Here is a 23,896-nt window from a genome sequence, read left to right as displayed (position 1 = left end):
CAGGCTTTCTGTATACGATGGGTACTCAATAAATGGTTACAAATGATACATATATATTTTGACTTCGGGGTTTGCAGATTCATGATAATGAGCTGCTTCTATTTTCCTCCTTTTATCTATCTTGCCCTCAGTATTTGAATTCTTATTTACTTCTACCTACACACGTCTATTTTTGTTTTTACTCCATAAATTTTATTCTCACGTTACTGCAGTTCTCTGAGGTATTCATCCATCTCTCCATTCATTTATTCAACAGATACATTCATCACTTGTATGTGCAAAGTGTAAACTATATAGTTTAATGGGATTCCAAAATGATATTCAGAAACCAATCCTGTCCTCTAAGAGCTTATGGTTTAGAAGAGGACACAAAACGTCTATGTAAGTGGCTGTGAGTAAGTAACGTCTATGTAGGTAATGGTAACTAATACCGTATTAATATTGTATGAAGTGTAATACAAAATATAATTAGAGGGCCATAAAAGAGAGATTACTTTCATTTGGGAAGTTAGCTTTTTGGAGGTGGTGGTTCTGAGCTGAGCCTTGAGAGAGCTTTGCAGAAATGGTGAGAAGTAAGGTCATCTATTTTACACCAGCTCCTCAATGGTATGTGACGAGTTTATTTCTAAACAATTTGGGGCTTCTTTAACCTAATTTCATTCGTTTAATTATATGAGTAACATTTCAGATTTTAAGAAAAATAATTTAGCCATTTCGCATATGACTGTATTCCCCCTTGCTGTACATACTCTGCTGTCCTACTGACCAAAATCAGCAAATTAAACACACACATACACATACAAGATAAAAATAAACCTTACTGCACTTTTTAAAAGATTGTTTTAAAACATCTTATTTTATTGCAGTAAGAACACTTAACACAAGATCTACCCTCTGAACACAGTTTTAAATGCACAATGTAGTTTTTTTAACTCTAAGCATTATGTTGTATAGCAGGTCTCTAGAACATATTCATCTTGCAAAACAAAAGAACCTTAAAAAAAAGGCCACTTCAGCAGAGCTATCTTCCTTACCACTTGGTAAGATTTTCATTTAGGGTTTATTTATTCACTCAGTCACTTCAACAGACATTTATTGAGCGCCTACAGTGCTTAGGCAACAAGTGAGGTACTTGTGAGGAGATATAGCAAGAACCAGACAGACTCACTTCCTGTCCTTGTATATTCCCTGACCGGCATGTGTAAGTTGCTTGACTACAGCTGCTTTAAAATGCCATCTTTCTTTCTCCTAGACAAGTGCCCTGGGCTTTTCCATCATAATCCATTTCCCAAATGTCACAGGACAAATGCCACAATTAAACACCACATCACCTATGTGCCAAAACAGGATCCCAGTGATGCCATTGAAAAGCAAACCACAGAGAACATTACTTGAGCCTTTAAGGTTCAATTAACCATTTAATGTGTAGTTGGTGGATGTCTGGCTTAAGGGAAGTGAAACAGCAGTGGGGAAAAAACAGTAGGTTTGTACTGGGATTGGAGGTCAAAGACATGTTTCTTGGAATAACAATGATTTCAGCTTGGGGAATACTGCACCCGAAAATAAAAAGGGTCAAGTGAAGGGTTTATTCCTTTACAGTGTTTGACAGGAAACATGAGGCTAGAGGACAGCTAGGATGGGAGCAGAAGAGAGGGTGCTTTTCGTGCTCCAGACGTGGTGATCAAGGGCATGATTCAAGGCAAAAATGAAGTCTGTGTAATAGCAGGGTTAAAATGTTAGAGGCATATGCGACATAATTACTATTATTATATGATGTTATTTTTGGGTTGTTGAAAAATGATGTTTGATAAAAGTGAGTTCCTGGAGGAGACAAAGGCTCTGTGACCCAGTTTCCCTGGGGAAGGTTCAATCTAGAGAGAAATCTCTGAATCTGGGACAGAAGGGAAAGCTGGAAGGACAGTGACCTGTAAGGAAAAGGTGAAGCTCACCGGAGACCATGTCTGTAATAATCGGGCGAGTAAATGATCCTCTAACCACGAGGGAGTGCAGGGGAAGAACTGAAGATTTAGGAAGATGAAAGAACACTTATACACCACTGTAATAAATGGGGGTTCATGAGCAGAACAGAATTAACAGTGAGTTGGCAGAAGTACAAATGGGAAGAGCATGCATGACGTTGGATCAGGTTAGTGCCATTCAGGGTGCTCCCTGCACCGCGTCTGCAGCTTGGGAGTTGAGAAAGTAGACAGGAGAGGGGAGAGGAGGTATAAACATCAGTGCCCTCTGGTCACGTTTTCCTAGTCTCCTTTCTCCCCAGGCCCTTCACAGACCCACACAATCACAACAGGTTATCTGTCCCCGGTTTATATTCAGTGTGTCCTGGGCTCTGGACGGTGATGAGGCACAAGTATTATGTCATGTGGCAGGTGGCGCTACCTTGACAATTTCCCTCTCCTACTGTATGGGATTTTTTTTTTTTTTTTACTGTATGGGATTTTGACCTTTTCTACTTTTCCTTAAAATAGCAGGGCAATGTTTTTGATTTTCATTTGTTTCAGCATTTAACAAATGAGATACTTTTCCTATCATGTTAATCACACCTAATTGAAATTGATTTTATTTATTCTTCTTCTATTAATAATATTTTATTTTAGTCCTATTTAGTCCAAAATATTTTGCCCCTTGTCTAATTTATTTTCTGGCCTCAAAAATAGGAAACACTCAGAAATTCCCTGGTGGCCCAGTGGTTAGGACTCCATGCTTTCACTGAAGGCACGGGTTCAACCCCTGTTTGGGGAACTAAGATCCCCCAAGTCCCAGTGGCGCAGCCAAAAAAGAAAAAAATTAGGAAACGCTCAACTGTTAATGCTTTGTATATCTCCCATACAAGATGAATCCACTACACTGGAATAATACTGCTTGCCTCTCAAAACTTGAGAACGCACAATTACATAACAGCTTCAGCTAACATACTGACCCCAGCTTGATAGAAGACTTAATAAATTTTGGTGTCTAGGATGCTGCATAGTTCTTGTTACATCTTTTAGCTTGAATTCTTAATACTTACCAATGTACGAAAGTAACAGTGTTGATACAAGCCACAATTACACTTCTTGAAACTCTCTCTCTTTTTCTTGCAACATACTGAAAAAGAATAAGAAACATGCTTATTTGCATTTAGACAGAGATTCTGAAGCAACCATGATCTGGGCATTGTAAAGGGCAGTTTTTATTTTTCTGTAAATACAGTAGCAAAAGATTGCAAAATTGAGTGGGAAGCTTACCTTCATAATATTACTGTAGGGAAGAGGGAAGACTTCATCTGCTTCCACATAGTCTCCCCAAGTAGTTAAAAAATTCTCTACGCATATGCAGATACACATACGGAAAATGCTTATATGCACTTAATTTGTGAATATGTACACATACAGCATAAGAGAAAATAACATGCCAAATGAAAACTATAACTGAATGTAAAATCAAAGCATTGGTCCTGGAGCAGTATGGGATAGGGTAAAAATGTGATCAGCGTCAGCCACCATAAGTGGCAAGGTCTCACAAAACAATTTTTGTATTTGGCTTTGAATAAAATACTGAGTAGGTTGAGAAAAATTAAGGGCTCTGAAAGCCAGAGTGAGGTCAAATATATGAAGTATGCAAGAGAAAAATAACTGAAAGTATCTTGACTAGGAAGTGATATTAAGAATGGGGTTTAGGGCTTCCCTGGTGGCGCAGTGGTTGAGCGTCTGCCTGCCGATGCAGGGAACACGGGTTCGTGCCCTGGTCCGGGAAGATCCCACATGCCGCGGGGTGGCTGGGCCTGTGAGCCATGGCCACTGAGCCTGCGTGTCCAGAGCCTGTGCTCCGCAACGGGAGAGGCCACAGCAGTGAGAGGCCCACGTATGGGCAAAAAAAAAGAAATGGGGTTTACAGAAGAATGAGACAAAGGTGGAGTTTAGAAAGGCCGAGGAAAAGAAAGATTCTGTGGTAGCAACTCAGTCAAGACATAATAAAGATATGGATGAAGATAATGACTATTGCCAAAGAAAGAGCTAAGCATGTCTTGGCTATAGTGTGGAAAAGAGGAGAATAAGCAAACGTGCCTCCTGAGCTCCATGACCAGGAACGTGAGCAAGATTCTGCTGTTTATAGAAATAAAGAGAGCAGAGACGATACCATAAGAAGGGTCATGAAGACAATTATATGAAGGTATTTCCCAAGTAAATGGAGATGTAGGATTGAAGAGACAAGGAGAGATCAGAAATGTGGATAAAACTTGGAAGACATCAGTTGGGAGCTGCCACCATAAGAGTGAAACACTTCTTAAAGATGTTATGAGCACATGCACGGTATGTGAAGTGGCAAGGTCAAGCTTACTTATGCACACATTTAGTAAAACAAAATACCTTATCTCATTATCCTCTTCATTAATCTGTATATTTTCAACTGCCCTTGTAAGATTTGGTTGTTTCTTCTGGGAAAAGAACAGTGATATATACATATATTATAAAAATATCAATATATCATGTACTATTTAAGAGGTAAACAGTCTCCACTTCTATGTTTTCGTCAGCATGCAGCATATAAAAATACTTTTGCAATAAGAAATTATGAAAAATGCACGGTTTTATCAACTCAGCATTTTTAGGATGTTGGAGATGAAAGAATAATAAAGAAACTGAAAGATTTAAATAGTAATCAAATGAAAAATATTGTTTTCTTGGTAGGATCCTTTCTTAGAAAAGGGCAGTTTGTTAGCTAATCATTGATGTAATATAGTATGAACAAATAAATATATAAAGTTCAGAAATTTTGTGATCAAGGGGAAAGAAAAAAAGAATAGCAACACTTACCTTCCAGTATAAGGCTCCAACAGCAAACCCAATTATAAGAGAAAAGAATGCCGGCAATGCTACGGCTGCCCATTGTAGGCTGGAGTCTTCAATGGGATTTGAGGCCTTCCCTGTAATTTAAACAGTACAGTGGTGAACACAGTACCTCCATGCCAGAGGTTTTGCTCTTATCCTGTGGTTGTTCCCAACTGTTTCCGAAATGTACTCTTGACCTATCTGTTTAAAATATTTAAAATGCTGATTTTCCTGCTTGCAGTGCAAGTCCATGTAGTCTCCAAAAGATACAAGTTGAAAAACGAAAGAAACACCACAGACAGAGGGCTATTTGACTTGGTTAATGCAGACCCATATGGAACACAGATGACATATACCTGCAGATGATTTCTATCATCAGGCAAATCCATCTTCCATGCCTTTATCTTCTAATATCTTCTCACTTTCTCACACTTCACATCTTGCCAAGAAATTTTAAAGAAGACATTTTGCAACCCGGATCAAGGTCTGGATGCATGCCTCGGGCTATGTTTGGCCTGCCTCAAATATTAAGTTAATACCTGTACATTGTGGTTAGAGTACTTTTAGGGACCTCAAGTTTAGAATTATGGTGTCTCCTCATCACATCTTCAGCTGACATTTATTGGATGCCAGGTAGGGCCCCGAACTGTACCATGGAGTAAAGGTTTGAATTTTCAGACTTTCTGTGTTCGAAAGTCTGAGACTACTGAACATGAAAGAATGGCTGGAAGTACCAGTGTCTCCTTAAGCTGACTCTAAATATGTAATTTAGTGAGAGAGAAGACACACACATGAGTTTAACTTGGGACACCTCCCTTCACCCTGCTTTGCTCTTCCATGAGAAGCAGAATGATTCAGGAATTAAACAACACATCTCCCCCAAGCGTCTCTTGTTCCCAACACAAAACTTAACATTTTGACAGATTTTTCTGTCTATCTCCTTACAAGGAACAGCTTAGTTGTTTGAAAACATTGACACATATGTGTCAACTTGTAAGAGTTAAACTTTCAGTTTTCTGTTGAAGATGTAATACAGTTAGAAATTGTACACTTTCAACAATCGTATGATCAAAATGTAAACCAATCCAAGGGAAAGTGACTGTTTTGGGCTATGATATTTTGCAATGATACTTGGGTACTGTGTCAGCCTATAGTCACCTATTTAACATATAAAATACCTAAAGTACATGATATAAAAGAACCAAACCACTGTATGTGTATCAGCATTTAAGATGGAAAAATAAACTCATAGATTTAACCGAAGAGGCAAGAAACAAATGTTATCTATTATAGTGAGAACAGAAATTGCCCATTTCCCTACCATTGGTAAACCTGGTACAGGAAATTCATTAATTCTATGATTCTTATGTTTCCAAAGAGGCTCTCAAAACAGTAAGTCTGTGTGTGTGTGCTGGGGTAGGAAATGGGGGGGGGATGTAGTGAGTCATGGGTGTCCCTTATCCTAAGGGACATTGGGTAAAGTGGAATCTTCCATTCACGTAACCATGGATCACTTCCTTAAGACTAGACTGACAGCTCTTTTGGCCCACCTCACATCCTATAACCCCATGGGAAATATGTTTTAGGCATCTTAAATTAAAGCTCAACATGAATTCTATCACCAAATTAAGGCTTAGTTATAAAATGGGATTTGGCATAACTGAAGTAATACTGTTATTCCAATAATATAGCTATTTTAAGGGTTATATAAGATTATGTGTACTTGTCAGGGATTTTACTACCATTTATAAAGGTGTTTTCTATGAGGAAATGGATTTGGAGTTAACACGCAATTCTGACCGTTTTAGAAATGCTTATATCGTTATCTGTAAATAATTTGGCTGTTTGTGTTTATATTCCAGTGACATGTTTGAATTCTCCTTGATGGCCAACCCACGATGGCCCACACTGTCTATTGGGATTGCTGGCATGTGATTATGATTTGGCCAGGTGACATACATAGACATGTGCAGAGAGAACAAAGAAAGCTGTTAATATTTTGTCCCCAGCTCCAAAGGAAAACTAATGGGCTAAGATGGTGCTATGGAGAACTCCATTACCTATGTTTGGGCAGCCAGATGCCCCAGAATCAAGGCAGCTAAAACCCTGCTCTTCTTGTTCTATCCAAAAGCCAAATCTTGAACTGCATCGATCAGACCAGAGGAAAGACCACACCCACCAGCAATAAGCAAAAGGAGCTTACTACAGAGTGAGGTGTTCTGGGACTCCCCACTCAAAATCTTTCTCAGGTAGGAGGACAGCCCCTGAGGGAGGTGTTTCTTTAGAGGCTAAAGAAAGCTCACCTCCCTCTACCAGAGCACTGTGACTTTTTAACCACTTTAAACTTCCACCCCTAGGACTATGGCCCTGAACAAAGTTCTGGAATCTGACTAACACGCAGCAGCAGTCCTCCGGCAGGAGAGAGGGAGGGAGAAGGGAGGGGGTCAGACCCACAGGAACTGCACCTCCCTCCCACAGAGGTGTCACCTCACTTTGCTTATTTCTCTTGTTAATGCAAATGGCTTCACAGCCAGGCCTTGGCTAACTCTTCAGTGATCCTGCCATTCCTCTTCCAGGGAGAGAAAAATTGATGTTATCAGAAAAGGCTTGCTTACGCCTCCAGGGCATAATACTTACTACTGCTGCTATCAGCCAGGGATCAATGAGATCTGAATTATGTGCCTCAAGGCCCATATGAAGGGTATTAGGGCCAAAGCTTTTCTTTTATGAAAAGATCGCCCCAGAAAGTGTATGGGGTGGTGGAGCTCATCTGGACAGGATTTGAGTAATCCCAAATTCCTGGGTTGTTTTCATGTTAATTGTATCATTATTATGAAAGCTGTCCACAGTTCAAAATTTGTGGGAACTGATTTGTGTGGTTTGACTAATAACATCAGACATCTCTACAAACGCAGAACACAAACTGTGCAACAATTTTGCCGAACTCCTCTGTAGAGTAAGTCTGCTTATGGGGACCATGCCTATGAACATGGCTCTCTCCTTGGTCCTTAAAAAGTATGCAACTCAGTATTCTCTCCCTTGATTCAGGTTCAAAGCTCACCGCAGGCTTGCTGGCACTTCAAAGCTCACCACTGACCCAGCCTCGGTGCTAGATCTCATTGTTCTAATAATTAATGATGAACACGTACTATACATCAAGCACGGCTCCAAGTATACATGTGCTAACTCACTTAAAACTCACAGAAGGGCTTCCCTGGTGGCGCAGTGGTTGAGAGTCCGCCTGCCGATGCAGGGGACACGGGTTCGTACCTCGGTCCGGGAGGATCCCTCATGCCACGGAGCGGCTGGGCCCGTGAGCCATGGCCGCTGAGCCTGCACGTCCAGAGGCTGTGCTCCGCAACGCGAGAGGCCACAGCAGTGAGAGGCCCCCGTGCCGCAAAAAAAACAAAAACAAAAACTCACAGAAAACCTGTGGAGAGATTATCAACCTCCATTTGATTGAGGGTTCCAGAGATTAAGACAGTTGCCCAAGGTCACATAGCTAGCCAAGGTCTAGAGCTGGGATATAAACCCAGGCAGTGTGACTCAAGACTGTCTGGAAGATGAGTAAGTTAATGCCAAAGTAAGGATTTTCTTCTCTATTATTTAAATATACTATCTGTAAGAATCTCAATCATTTTAAAGACATCCTTTTAGCTTGGTACTAAGGATATTACTGTAACTTTGAAAACACAGTTCCCTTTGGATAACTTATACACTTTTACATTATCCCATGATTTTCCCTTATAAGCTACAGAGAGGGCATTATACCTCTGGATTCCTCCTTCATATGCACTGGTCCTCTGGCCAGCCTGGCCACATTTGGGGTCTGTCTTATCCCTGAAAACCAGCATGCTTTCTTCAAGTTTCCCTGACCCTACTCCCGAAAAAGTCTTACCTCCTTTATGCTACAACTAAAAGCTTTTACATACTTCTATTATACATATTATATTATAAATAATATATATTATAAAATACTATGACTTTTTATTTGTGTCTGTTTCTCCTATGAGAATGTACACCACATAAGAGCTAGTCTTGTGCATGGGTATCTAAGTGCCATAGTCATTCATGAGTGACAACACCTGGCCAAAAGCTGATTATGCAAGACCCATATTTTTTACAAAAAGGAAGAAAAAAGAAAGGAAAACAAAAAAGAAGACTGGTCATTCATGTTGCAATTTAAAAAGTACCTATAAACTCAGAGGTACAGGACCAAATAGGTGTTTTATATTCAGTTTGTCTTTTAAAGTAAGTAGAAAAGACTTTTTCTTCCAACCATGATTACAGCATATTAGCCTTCCCAACTTAAATAATTAATTATTATACTAAACAAATTATACGAGGCAGCTATTTTCAGACATCAGCCAAGAGGCAGCCCAAGAGTGTAATCCCCGAGAGAGGAAAAAACACACGTGGTAAGGCTCACGACTGTCCTGATTTTCTGGCTGGGAGGCACCTTCAGACTTAGTAGTCTCACTGAGGTAGGGAATCAGAGAATGAAGTTCAGCGTTGCTGCCCTAGCTGGAGTTTATGAGGCAGGGTTATTTGTGGGAAAGGAGCTGTGCAGAACAGGAGCGGTAGAAGTCTCTGGAGGAGTCTCCTTAAGTCATTGGTTGACTAATAAGCTGTACAGGCACAGGGAACGACTTCACAAAACCTGGCAATAAACAATGCCCGGGAAGCTATGACTTTAACAGAGACCCTGGCAGTCAATTCAGAGACGAAGGAGTTCTGACAAGCAAGAATGGAGAGATTTTCCAGGTACTCAAGAAACATCTCAGAAACTCTGTGCCTTAGAAATAAAGCTACTCTCTCGCCTCCCTCTAAGAAAGCTTAAAAAACATGACTGGGAAGGAAAATAAATCTGATCTGCTAGGAATTGAACTGCCTACCAGTAAAAAAAACTCAAAAGTCTCTGAAGGAATGCTACAAAATCCAGATATTCAACAACATAATATCCATAATATCCAACATATGTTCAAAAATTACTAGCCATCTAAAGAGAAATGTGACCCATAATCAGGGAGAAAAAAATCAGTTAATAGAAACCAAGCTGGGATGACCTACATGTTGAAATTAGGAGATAAGAACTTTAGAGCAGCTGTTATAACTATATCCAAGGACCAAAAAACAAAATATTGTTATAATGAATATGCAGATGAAAAATCTCAGCAGAAAAATGTAAAATATAAAAAGAATCGAATGGAAATTCTAGAATACAAAGTACAAACTTAGAAATGAAAAGATACACTGGAATCAAACCTGCAGACTGTATACCACCAAGAGTGAACCCTATGTAAACTATGGACTGTGGGTGATTATGATGTGTCCATGTAGATTCATCAACTGTAACAACTGGACCACTCTAGTGGAGGATGTTGATAATGGGGGAGGCTATGGGTATGTGGTGGTGGGGGTATGTAAGAAAATCTCTGCACCGTCCCCTCAATTTTGCTGTGAACCTTAAACTGCTCTAAAACAATAAAGTCTTAATAAAAAAAATATTTAATGGAAAAATGAAAATTTACTGGAAGAAAAATTTAGATTAGAGATGTCAGAAAAGCCGGGGAACTTGAAAACAGATAGGTTGAAATTATTCACTTTGAAGACTAGAGAGAAGAGAGGTTGGAAAAAAAACCAAACTGAACAAAACCTCTATGATCTGTGAGACTGATATTATCAAATTGCCTAACATATATGGGATTGGTACATGTGTGATTCTACATGTGTGTGATTCCTCTCAAAAGGAGCTGAGAATGAAGAAAAAAATGTTTGGAAAAATTATGGCCAAATTTCCCCCAAATTTGAGGAAAATAAGCTTACGTATCCAAGAAGCTTGGCAAACAACAAGAAAACCACTCCTAGGTGCATCTTTTTTAAACTCCTAAACAGAAGAAAATTTTGAAAGGCAGAGGGGAAAAATGATCCAGTACATACAAGGAAAAACATCATACAAATGCTGCCTGCCTTTTTGTCAGAAACAACAGAAGCACGAAGACAATGAAGCGACATCTTTAAAGGACTCAGAAAAAAAATTCTTTTAACCCAGAATTCCATGTCTAGTAAAAAGTACCTGCAATACTGAAGGCAAAGACATTTTTCAATTAAAAGAAAAAGAAATTGTTTTGGTGGCAACAGATCTGCACTACAAGAAATGCTAAAGGAAGCTCTTCAGCCAGAAAGGAATTAACACTAGACAGAAATTTGGATTTACAAGAGGGAATGAGGAGTAACAAGAAATAATAAATATGTGGGTAAATATAAAAGATTCTTTTTCCCTTCTCTTACTTTCTTTAAAAGACATATGATAGTTTAAAGTAATAATTTTAAGACTGCATTGTGGGGCTTATAACCTATGTAGATATATGTCAACACAGCACAAAAGATGGTTGTGGGCAAGTGGAACTATCCTGCTTCAAGGTTCTTATATTGTTTCTGGATGTGCTACAACATTAACTCTAAGTAGAATGTTACAAGTGAAGGTGTATGTGGTAATTCCTAAAGCAACCACAAAATGACGTCAAGAGGTGCTGTTGAAAAGCCAACAGAGTAATTAAAATAGAACACTACAAAAAAAAAAAAAAAATCAACACAAAAGAGGTCTGTAAAGGAGGAACAGAGTATCAACAAACAAATGGGGCCAATAACAAAATGGTAGACCCACATCCAACCATACCAATAACTGTACTAAATACAAACAGATGAAACACTGTAATTAAAAGTAAAGTACTAGATAAAATAGCAAGGCCCAACTATATCCTGTCTACACGAGATGTACTTTTAAAATAAAGACAATATGTTGAAAATGAAAGGAAGAAAAATGATATACATGAAAACAGTAAGCAGAAGAAAGGCTGGCTCTACTAATGTCAGACAAAATCCACTTCAAGACAAGAGCTCTACCAGAGTTAATATGGGATATTGCAGTAAGATATAAAGGTCACTTAATCAGGGAAGACATAACAATAATAAATGTATAAGCACCTAATAGTAGACCTGCAAAACAGACGAAGCAAAAAACTCAGAACCAAGAGGAGAAATAACCAAATCCACATCCCACATGGAAAAGGAAATCCCATTTCCTTTTCCAAAAGGAAAGATTTTTAATGTCCCACTCTCAGTAGGTAATAAAAAATTAGACAAAAAACTTAATAAGGATATAGAAGATCTAAACAACACTATCAACTACTTGGATTAAATCTGAGAATGCTACACCCAAAACTTAAATAATACTCATAAAATGTCTCAATAAATTTCAAAAGATTACAGTGTATGTTCTCTGACAATAGTGGAGTTAATAATAAGATATCTAGAAAAAACACATATTTTTAGACAACAACCCACTTTTATATTACCCATGAATCAAAGAAGAAATCACAAGGAGAATTAAAAGAAGTATTTTAAAGGTATGATAATGGAAACACAACATATCAGAATGTGTAGAATATAGCCAAAGCTGCTTTTAATGAAATTTATATATGTGCTTATATTACAAAAGAAGATGGTTTAGAGTCAATGATCTACTTTTTCTACCTTAAGAACTTAAGAAGTTAGAACAAATTGAGCAAATTAAACCCAAAGTAGAAGTAGGGAAATAATAAAGATAAGATTAGAAATCAGTGAAATACAAACAGAATTTAAGAAGACAAAATTTCTTCTTTGGAAAGATTAATAAAATTCATAGTTAGTAGGAAAGACCTTAACTGACTAACATACAAAGTGTCTCTTCAAAACTTTTCAGATCCAATGTGTTATGTGATTCAGAATTTTAGATCTTAGAAGGTTTGGTCCTGTAAATATTGTATATTATATAATATTTTCAATGAGGTCTGGGTAGTACCCTATAATCAAACACATTAATATTTCCTAGTGAAATGCATAGATATTCACCTTTAGAAAGATAAATATTATAAATAGCTTCATCACAATTCAGGTCAGGTTTTGTTGGCAAAAAATCCAAAACAAATTGGATTTTAGAGCTTTTTCTTTTAATTTCTGAATTGTAGCATTGCTATTGTGGATTTGTATTAAATTGATTACTCCTTTTTACAGATAGGTCTTTGATGTCCTTGAACATATGAGAGTGCCCCATTACTAAGTCTTAAGGGATGGCTTTCTTAGCTAAGATTAAAGGATGAATTTTTTTCCCCCTACAGTTGCCATGAGGCTAGAGGATCAGGATACTTAGTAAATCCAATGACCTTTATAGTGACCTTTGCCTCCATTTGAAAAAAAGACATTAGACTTCCAGGTAACTGGGTTCTTCTTCACCACCGAGGACAGAAATCTCAGAGAAAGAATATTCTCCCCTAACATGTAATTTTATAGTAAAATAACAAAAATCATCAAATTTCCAAACACACAATAGTAAATAGTGATATACACAACAAAACAGAAAATATCCTTGGAATTTTATAAAACCAGCACTTGTATTTTCCACTTTAAAAGTCCATTTTCGTCAGGCAAATTCTACGCGAAATATACTTTAAGTCAACAATGAAAAAAGTTCATAAATCATACATCTAAAAGTAATTTTATGCCTTATTTAAAATAATCTTAGCAGAAAATTTATTGCCCCGATTAAACATTATCTCTAGCTATAGGGAAATCCAATTGTACAAACCTAATATTTAATTCTCAGGAAGATCATAAGAGGAAGAATAGCAACAGAACAGTGTTAATAGTAATGATTGTAAAAATTTCCTTTAAAGCCCATGCAATACTCCTACAGATGCTAATTGGAGCCATGCATGCATTAAATCAGATACATGTACTTACTATTACTGCTACTGCTGTCATTCCTAAGGGAACTGGCTGCAACAGGGGGTAACATAAATGGTTTTGTGACACTGACTCTGGAATCTAAATAGAAAGCAATAATGTGTCAGTGTTGCATGGTGATTTACATAAATTACAGAGTCCTCAAAAGGTGAAGTGCAATATCAGAGTACTTTCCAGGTCTGCTTCCCAAATCTAGATTATTCAGATTTGAGAAGGGGACATTAAGAAGACTGGAGGTGAAGAAGAATATAATTGTACGTTACTAGCAAATATCAGATAAAAATATGACTATCTCATATATTGTTTACTCATGCACAATAAGTGTTGTTTTGGCTTGAACACCAACAAATCTACAACTGTTTGTTTCTTTCATGCCACTGATATTTGCTTTTATATTAGACATACACACATCTTTCCCTAGCTACACATATATTTGAGTCAAAGGTAGATTCTTACCTATACATATAAGACTCAAACTTGCTTTTTATACTTGTATTAGAAATGCTTATATGTCTTACCTTTTTCAGGACTTGATGTTGAAGACATCACACATTCACTAGTTTTAGAAGCCACCATCTTCAAGTCCTTGAAGGCATCGATGGATTTATTAAAAATTCCAAAGAATTTTTCAGGAGTAAACAGCCTAGGTTCTGGGCTCTTAGATGATTTTTTTACATTCTAGAAGAAGAAAAAAAATAGGATTATATTTTTCAAATAGTCTATAGATTTAACTGATGTCAAGGTAATAGACTATAAATGTGTCCTTGAAAGATTCAAGTGAAACGGACACTTTTAGACAACTGTTTTAACACATATAATTCAAATTTGTACTGCAGGGTAAATGATCCCATCCAGTTCAGTCTGGGGCTCAACTCCGGATAAAAGGAAGAGGGTGGTGGTGAGGGTGAGAAAGGTGAATACAACATCATAACAATGAAATAATCCTAACAACAAATTACAGACACTGTTCTTTAGAGATGCTCATTAAAATTATTACTCCTCATTAAAAAAAAATACCCCTCCATTAATACATGCTCCAAATAGTCAATAATTTAAAAGTCTGACGATAATAAGTACTGGCAAGGACATGGAGCAGAGGGGTCTCTTATAAGTCACTGGAATGCCATAAATTGGCACATTTGATGTTACCTAGTAAAGTTGGACATGCGCCCATCCTGTGACCCAGAAATTCCACTTCTAGGTAAATACTCTGAGGAAGCTCTTGCACAACTGCACCAAGAGGCATATAAGAAAGTTATTCCCAGCAGTGCTTATAAACCCTTACACCAATAAACAGGAGAGTGGTTTAATAAACAGTGGTGTATTGAATCAATGGAATGCTCTATAAACAGTAAAAACACACACACACACACAAAAAAAACACAGCTTTATGTGGATATATCTTATAAACATAACGCAGAGTGAAAGAAGCAAGTCTCAAAAGAATAAAAAGAGTATGATTTTCTATAAAATCCTCCAAACAAGTCAAAGCTCTATTTTAGGAATTCATAAATACATGATTATAAATAAAAGCAGGTAATAATAAGAGTTAACACCTATGTAGCACTTACTATGTACTACTCTATGATTAGTAAACGGACATTCTCTGGTATTTGGAATGCTCTTCCAGACACTGCCATTTACTGACCACCTAACTCATCTTTCATGCCCCAATGCGTATGTTATTTCCTTCATGATACCTCGTCTAATATACCCTACTTTTTGTGACCTCTACTTCTTATCAATGCCATTAGCACACTATTTGTACTGATACGATTAGCACTCTATTTGTACTGATACGATTGACATAAAAAGAGATGTTAACTCTAAGAGATGTGCTCATCTTAAAAATTTTTTAATTAAAAATTTATAAATTAGAAATCTCACAAATATGCCCCCATCCCAGCCATGACCAATCAGCACAGGTTTTAGAGAAGAGTAATAAAAAGCAATCCCAATGAATACAAAGTTACCTCAAATGAGTGTTCTTCCATGCACTCCACAAGGTCATCGACTATTTTCACAAGTTTGTCTATGATAGAGTAATTACTCAAGCCTTCAGAAATATTTGAAAACTTGTCCAGAAGATCAGTCAAGCTGACTGACAATTGTTCCACCATCTCGCTTATCCAACAATGACTAGGCTGTAAGAAATTGAAAGAAAAGAAGATAAAGCACCTATTTTAAGTACAGGTGGATTACCTGTGGATTACCCTTCAAAGCCATCAATGTTTCAGTAATGGACTCCCGGACAAAGGATTTCCTTATATCAGAACAGGTTAGTTCTTATGTTTTGTTTAAGTCATACCCAACATCTGTTTCAAAATTTACAAATGCATAAAGATCAGAGGAAACTGTTGATGGTAAAGATTTTGCTCTTCCATGGAAGTAAAATTAAGACAAGAGCCAAGACAGAGTCCTTGACAAGGTTCAGATACTAATGGAATTTAAAAGAACTTTAGGCCCAGAGGAAACTACAAAAAAATTATTGTGGGAGAGAGTCCTAGTCTTCAAGGAACTTCCAGTCTTTTGGTGAATTGGAAAATGAATCAGTGGATTAATAATAGATTATTTTTCTAAAGACCTTGATAGATTTCAAGGCTTCTTCATAGATGAATTCTCGTGCGTGTTTTTTTTTTTTTTTTTTTTGCGGTACGCGGGCCTCTCACTGTTGTGGCCTCTCCCGTTGCGGAGCACAGGCTCCGGACGCACAGGCTCAGCGGCCATGGCTCACGGGCCCAGCCGCTTCGCGGCATGTGGGATCTTCCTAGACCAGGGCACGAACCCGTGTCCCGTGCATCGGCAGGCGGACTCTCAACCACTGAGCCACCAGGGAAGCCCCCCGTGCGTGTTTAAAAAACTAAAAAGTAGCCCTGGCAGAATGTGGTCTGAGAGAGAAGTACGTTTGCCTTAGTGGCAGGACCAGCTACATAATTTGTGCGGCCAATGGCAAAATGGAAATGTATTTATTGTTCAAAAACATGTTCAAAAAAATGATTAAGAGTTTCAAGATGGCGACAGCAGAGCATGAAACCAAGCATGGAGCCCCCTCCCCATGAAGCCAGACCTGCCCACTGGTTAGAAGCTCAAGCCTTGGAGTCAGATATAACTGGGTTCAGTTCTGGCTGAGACTCCAGACAAGCTACATAAATTCTCTGAACCTCACTTTGCCTCTCTATAGAATGGGAATAATGGAAACAAGGTAGTTTTGAGGAGATGAGGTACATAATTTGAATGTAAGTTTCATGAAGGCAGTATTTTTATAAAATCTTGTTCCCTACAGTGTCTCCTGGGGCCTAGAACAGTGTCTGTCATATGGGAGTTGCTCAGAAACTAATTGCTGAACTGATGTAGGTGTGATTAAAAAATGAATGAGAGGGGCTTACCTGGTGGCGCAGTGGTTAAGAATCCGCCTGCCAATGCAGGGGACACGGGTTCAAGCCCTGGTCCGGGAAGATCCCACTGGCCACAGAACAACTAAGCCCATGAGCCACAACTACTGAGCCTGTGCTCTAGAGCCCGCAAGCCACAACTACTGAGCTTGTGTGCCACAACTACTGAAGCCCACGTGCCTAGAGCCTGTGCTCTGCAAGAAGAGAAGCCACCGCAATGAGAAGCCCACACAATGAAGAGTAGCCACCGCTCACGGCAACTAAAGAAAGCCCGTGCACAGCAACGAAGACCCAAAGCAGCCAAAAATAAAAAATAAATTAAAAAATAAAAATGAATGAGAAAAAATACTCCATCATAGGGGTCCATGTTTTTCTGGAAAGGGCTAGATGGTAAATATTTTAGGCTTTCTATGCCAAGAGGCAAAAATCAAGGATATTGTGTAGGTCCATTTATACAAGAGAAAATAAATTTCCACAGTTTCTTTTATTACAAAGTTTAAAAGGTAATGATTATACTTGAATATAATTTCTTTTGCATAATAATTGAATTTAGGGCTTCCCTGGTGGCGCAGTGGTTAAGAATTCGCCTGGCGATGCAGGGGACATGGGTTTGAGCCCTGGTCCGGGAAGATCCCACATGCCGTGGAGTAACTAAGCCCGTGCACCACAACTACTGAGCCTGAGCTCTAGAGCCTGTGATCCACAACTACTGAAGCCTGCGTGCCTAGAGCCCGTGCTCCGCAACAAGAGAAGCCACCACAATGAGAAGCCTGCGCACTGCAACAAAGAGTAGCCCCCACTCTCAGCAACTAGAGAAAACCCTTTTTGCATGCAGCAGCGAAGACCCAGTGCAGCCAAAAATTAAATAAATGAATAAATAAACTTAAAAAAATTTTTAATTTCTTTTGTAATACAGGTCTACCAGTAAAAAGAATGGAATGCTTTATATTGGGTCAACATTTTGCTTGGGGTTAAAAGCATTCTCTACCATCAAGTAGACTGTAAAGGTTTATCTGTAAAAAACAAACTCAGCTACCTGTCCATATAAAAGTAGGCAGCAGACTGGATCTGGCCTATAGGGTATAGTTTGCCAACCCCTGCTATAAATGGCTGTGGATCAATAAAGGTTTAGATTATTAGGAAAAACTTCTTAGTATGTTAGAATGGATTATAATTTTTTTAAATTAATGTGACATCACTTAAAATATAATCATTGGTCATAAATTCACATACTTGGTATACTGTAACGTTATCTTCTCTCTTATAAAGATCTTTAAAGTAAAGGTCCTGATTTATTTTTTTAACTCTGTTAAAATGTTATACTGAGAAAAATAAGGTAATTATTGGCAAAGATAAAATGGCCTTGGCTTATTAAGATCCTAAATAATTTAAAATGACTCCTATTGTAATAAAAATGTTGTAATCAGAGAGAGTAACTGATGCCATGTAAAACGAATAAAACCACTAAACTTTATTTCTTTACCTACCAGCAGAATATCTCTGTGGGGGAAGGTCGAGTAATTTATGTATTCTAAATTATACAAGAGGGCCATTTTACATTTATTTAACAGAACAGTTTTAATTAATATGATTCAGCTGAAAGGGAAACTGGCTTATCTACAGATAGGTAAGCTGCAATTTCTGGAAGCATTAAATGCCATTCAAAACTTTTAGGGAGTGTTGGCTCTGGCTTCAGATAAGTGGAATAAACAAACCCCTAAATGGGAATTAGTTCAATTAGGCCATTTCATTTGACACATCAACCAAGTTCTCAAAGACTGTGTTTCCAAAACATGTTGAGAATGAACTCTTTGTTTTGTAAAATTAACGCTTATCTCAAGCATATGCAAGTTCATATTTGCATCGTTAACAAGTCTCTTTACAAGCTGTCAGTCTTTCTTTTGGGGCTGACTGCTCTCCAAGTTTCCGCCTGTTTAGACAGTGATAATTCCCTTTAGATAGTCAGCCCTATCAGCAAGGGGCAGATTTCCTAGGATATAGGAAACAACACATTCTGTAAATACTGCCTTAATAGTACTTATTCGGTAGAACAGCCTTCACCAATTCGTTCATTCCGTTGAAATTGTGCAAATTTTTCCATGGCAAGCAGATCTCATGTATTAATCTTTTCAAACTCTGTCCTTGCTCCACTTTGTGAATAAGCTTACCTGTCCTCTCAGATCCTCTGATGTGTAGGAACCAAAATCAAATTCCCTTGTTCTGAACTAAGGTACTCCTTTTGTTTCTGTGGTCTTTGCCTTAAATGAACAGGTTGGGTTTTTTGTTGCTGTTGTTTCTTTTTGGTTTTGTTTTTTGTTGCTTTTTTGTGGTTAAAGCAGAAAAGAGTTTGTTTGTATGTTTCTTATTTTTAACTGGGAACTCGGGGGTGCTTACTGCCACTTCTGTTTGTCTCTATTTTCAAATGAACTCTATGTTTACATTCCATATTCAAGTTCTTATTTAACTATGACTACTCGCCCCATGGCCACCCACCCTTGTTTTCACATACCTAATCAACAGTCCAAGCAATCAACTTTTCCCAGTAACATTTTCAACCCTAAACCTCTAATTTCTTAGTTAAATCCTGCCTAGCCCAATAGCTGCCCTTTTAGAAGGACATTGAGTCAATGTCCAATTGACTCAAAAAAATTGAGTCAATTTTTATGAAAAATTCGTTGATATTTGATATAAACTTCTGGACTACACTGCTGAAAAATATATTTCTAAACGTCTTTAACTGTATTTCATTCATTATTCATTCTTGGAAAAGACTAATCCAAAGTTCTTTCTTGTCACTAAATTTGCTTAAACAGTTATATTTTAGCTTTTAAAGATTATTGGATTTATTAAAGATAAAATTGAGGTAAACAATATTAAATATTAGCCAGTTTTAACTCGTCTGCCTGCAAGAAAGGAAACCAGTTTTGACAAGAATATCAAGCAGTTTCGCATTTTCTTTTTAATTAAATATAGTCAATGATTTGCAGAGAGAACAAAACTCAGTGAACTAAATATTTCATTTCTGAGATGATAGGAAGTCTCTCTGTTTTTCACCTCTTCCAAGATTATGATTAGGAAATAGATAATTAAAAGTTTGAGGGTCACAAATTTAATTTTTTCCTTTACCTTAATAACAGGCATTATTGTCACTCTTTATCTTTCAGAGACCATTTTAAACAAATAGTTTTATATAAATATTAACTCACAACATATATCAGAAGAATGTAAGCTATACATAATGTTCTTTATTTCACTAGAAGAATGTGAAGAATTAATAAAGTTGATAAAGTCACCCAGGATGTCAAAGAGGTGATGTAAGGAGTACCTTTCAAATTCCTGAAGTACACATAATTTAATGTTTTATTCACCCATATACATACAAAAAGAAATATAGTTTTTGCTTTGAAAAACTCCAAACTCCTTAACTCCATACTCTTAATTTCTTACCTTCTTTCTTGGTAGCCTCTGTCTTACATTTTCTGGGTCAATTATAGCAGCTCTATTTAGGACTACTGGAGCAACACATGCTTTCTATTCATCTTTGTATGTGTGTGTATATATATATATATTATATATGTAATGTATATATATATATACACATACATATATATATACACACACACACATATAACATGTATCATTCTAGAATGCTAACTGAATCAATGATATTGACTCATTGTCCTTGACCTGCTAGCATGCCACCACAGAAGATCTGGGTAAAAACTGTGAACTTCCTAAGGGATTTTAAAATACCATAAGCACCAAATTAATGATTTAACAATTAAAGATATAAAAACTACTACAATTGAAAGCATTCTAAACATAACCAGGAATATGACCGCTTCCAAAAACCAACAATGAAAATTTAAAATAGATGATATATGAATTTCATAAGATGTATGACATAATACCTCTGTGGACCCAGAACTGGTAAATTTGAGTCGCTGGCTGAAATAAAAACATCCTGGGGACTTGCTAAATCTGGCCTGCTTTCTCATCTCCATCCCCTGCTTCATTTAAGAAACTGTTCCGGTTTAATAGTAGAAAACATTTGACACACTCTTCCACATCAGTCTTAGATGAAGAGAGAGTCCCTAAGAGCAGTCACCATAAGCCTTTTGGAATTAAAATCTGAAAGTGGACAAAACATACTCTAACATTTCTTCATGGATGCACTTGGCACTACTTTTCCATTTGGAAACTGTCTTAGATACGTGTCTGCTTCGTTAGTGGGCCTCATGGAGTTGTCTGCACTGTGAGGGATTTCTCCACAACGGAGCTGGGGTAAAATATCCATTAGAGACTCAGAGGGAGGAGAGGCCTGGCTCATAAGCTACGAGGCTGCTGAGGAATAGTCACAGTCGGTCTTCACTCCATCTTCTAATCCAACCAATCGAATTACCAGGATTACCACCCAGTTTGATCGCTTTTGTTTTGTTTTCTTTAATGAGTGTCAACCCTCAATCTTGCCAGAATTAGAGAAATAGAGGTATGGATGCCCAGGGTACAAAAGCATTCCTTTCTTTCCTCTTGTGCTTCTAGCATTTACCTACTGGCTGGGCAGACAAAAGAATCTAGAGCCATGCCACTGGAATCACAATGGTTTAGATCTGGAAGAAATGCTGAAGACCATCTGGTCCAGTCCCACCAATTTCATAACTGAGAAAACCAAGGCCTAAAGCAGTGAAGTTGCTTGCCAAGATTACACAACAAACTTAAATATTAGAAACCAAGACTCCCAAGCACTCGTCTAGTTCTTTTATCAGTGAATACAGTCAAAGCACATACAGCTGAAGTATTTTCTTCTGCTGGGCTCTCCATGACTCATGTGGTCTCACATCTGGACGAGGCACACTGGTCCTTAACCTCAAGAGATTTCTTAAGAACTGGAAGTGGCTCTGTCTCATTTCAATGAATCCAGAGCTATACTACGGAAAGAAAATTTCTCCCAGCAATCGTTGCAACCAAAGAGCAAATGCTAATCGCCTTTAGCGAACTCTCTCTGGTTTTTACTCTTAGGGCTAGAAAGCTGACACTCCCTGCCACTCTCAAACATTCCATGGGCAGGCAGATTTAAAACATTCCTACAATAACACTTTGTAAAATATTGTGCGCTCACATTACTACTGTAGAGTCTCCAAAATCTTAACTCCCTTTTAGATGAGCTGGGTTTTGTCATTTATTTTAGTCTTCTGTCTAAACAATTAATTTGGGTTTTCAGTGTTCACTGTAGACATCTAACTTTGCATTTTCTTGTTTGAATTAAAGTGATGTAGAAACCTCAATCTGATTAAGATGGTAATCAGTCCAAACACTATAAATATGTGATGTTTCCCGGGGCAGGCCTCTGAATCAGACACAAAATAGCACCATGAGGAAGGATCAGCGTGGGGAGGTGAGGGCAGCAATGATGAACTAGAGGCTGTGTCTAATTCTAACTCGGTTAACACACTTCGTGATTTTAGGCAAGTCACTTATTCAGAACTTCAGTTTCTCTATAAAATACAGGGGTCTGTCTAATCTGTGCTAGCTGATAGGGGGTCCGTTAGCCACCTTCAGCTACTTATCACTCAAAATGTGGCCAGTGTGACTGAGGAACTAAAATATTACTTTTGCTTAACTAATTCAGTCTGTTGAAAGTTAAAAAATCAATACTTGATTTGGTGACTGGAAAACTTTTAGGTATGTTTGGAAAAGCTTAGGTATGGGAATATGCATTTTCAACTGTAAACTTTATAAAAAGCTAAATGAATAAATATTTCTGATGAAAATTAATGTCTTACTGGAGTGTACTGTAGGTATGAAATGCACAGTGGATTCTGAATAAATATAAAAAAATGAAAACTATCCCACTGATAATTTTATATTGATTGTAAGGTACAATGATAACATTTTGAATATATTGGACTAAATAAAATTTAATATACTTAATTTTTCCTGTTCCTTTTTATTTTTTAAAATGTAGCTACCGGACAATTTAACATTACATATGTGGCTTCTATCAGATAGTAATGGTCTAGATGTTCTGAAAGTATCTTAATATAATCACTTATTTATTAAGATGGGCCCTGTACTTTGAGAATACAAAAGAGCCACTTAAAAATCGTATTTAATCTTATATTTTATTCACTTACCTAACATTTTACACTTACTCCTTTGAAATACATACTCTATTATATGAGAGATAGAAGTAATTAAGTACAGTGTCTACTTGACTGACATCTATTTCTATAGGGAGCACATCAAATCATAGGGGAGGATTCTGAGGATCCACACTTACAAATAGTGAACTTGCCCTGCAGCCACAGCTGACTGAACAACAGTGCCCTCCTGAGCCAGATGGGTCAATCAGAAAGTCCCTCCCCAAAACTGGTAGTAATGATAGGAACTGACAACGAGTCTCTGAGCAGGGTCAAAACCAATATGTAAATGTGGGAGCTCTGGGGCAGCGATATGCCCCCCAGGTGACTGGAACAGAGAAAAATTCTGCACAGGTAAAACAGAATGAGGCAGAGCTGCAGAGAAGGGGAAAGGAAAACCTGGTAGCTTTCCAATCCTGGCTCCAGTCCCTTCATGAGGCCTGGCTGCATCCCTATCCTTGACTGGAATGCTATTCTTCAGTCTTCTTAAAATAATGGGACTTTTTTGTTTTGTTTTGTTTTGTTGGTAAAGCTTGAGTTCATTACTGTTAGTGAGAACCAAAGGAATATAAACAAATGAGATGGGCTCCTCAAGATTTGGAAATCACGCATTTTTTGCCAACAGTTAAATGTTTACTGGTAAGTAGTTTTTGAGTAGCTACTACCTGCTTAAATGGTAAGGAAATACAAAGGAGTAAAAGATTTGATCCCTAATCTTTAGATAAATACAGCAAAAAGAGAAAATATAACA

The 23,896-nt window shown here is 37.6% G+C and overlaps 1 protein-coding gene across 3 annotated transcripts in view; it reads right to left on the bottom strand.

Annotated features, from left to right (window-relative positions):
• KITLG (KIT ligand) overlaps window positions 1-23,896 on the bottom strand; it is a 95,121-nt gene that overhangs the window by 9,060 nt on the left and 62,165 nt on the right. For 2 of the 3 annotated variants that reach the window (XM_060306363.1, XM_030856424.3), the window contains exons 4-9: window positions 15,587-15,757; window positions 14,132-14,291; window positions 13,611-13,694; window positions 4,815-4,924; window positions 4,368-4,435; window positions 3,029-3,105 (exon numbers count right to left, since the gene is read on the bottom strand). In XM_060306363.1, coding sequence (XP_060162346.1) covers window positions 3,066-3,105; window positions 4,368-4,435; window positions 4,815-4,924; window positions 13,611-13,694; window positions 14,132-14,291; window positions 15,587-15,757 — 633 coding nt within the window. In that variant the 3' untranslated portion in view covers window positions 3,029-3,065. The remainder of the gene's footprint in view (window positions 1-3,028; window positions 3,106-4,367; window positions 4,436-4,814; window positions 4,925-13,610; window positions 13,695-14,131; window positions 14,292-15,586; window positions 15,758-23,896) is intronic. The other variant, XM_030856427.2, reaches the window with a different exon arrangement.

The sequence above is a fragment of the Globicephala melas genome, chromosome 10 (assembly GCF_963455315.2).
Source record: "Globicephala melas chromosome 10, mGloMel1.2, whole genome shotgun sequence".
In the NCBI taxonomy this organism is placed as follows: domain Eukaryota; kingdom Metazoa; phylum Chordata; class Mammalia; order Artiodactyla; family Delphinidae; genus Globicephala; species Globicephala melas.
Note: the sequence above shows the minus strand (reverse complement) of the source record. Positions and strands in the feature narration are given on the sequence as shown.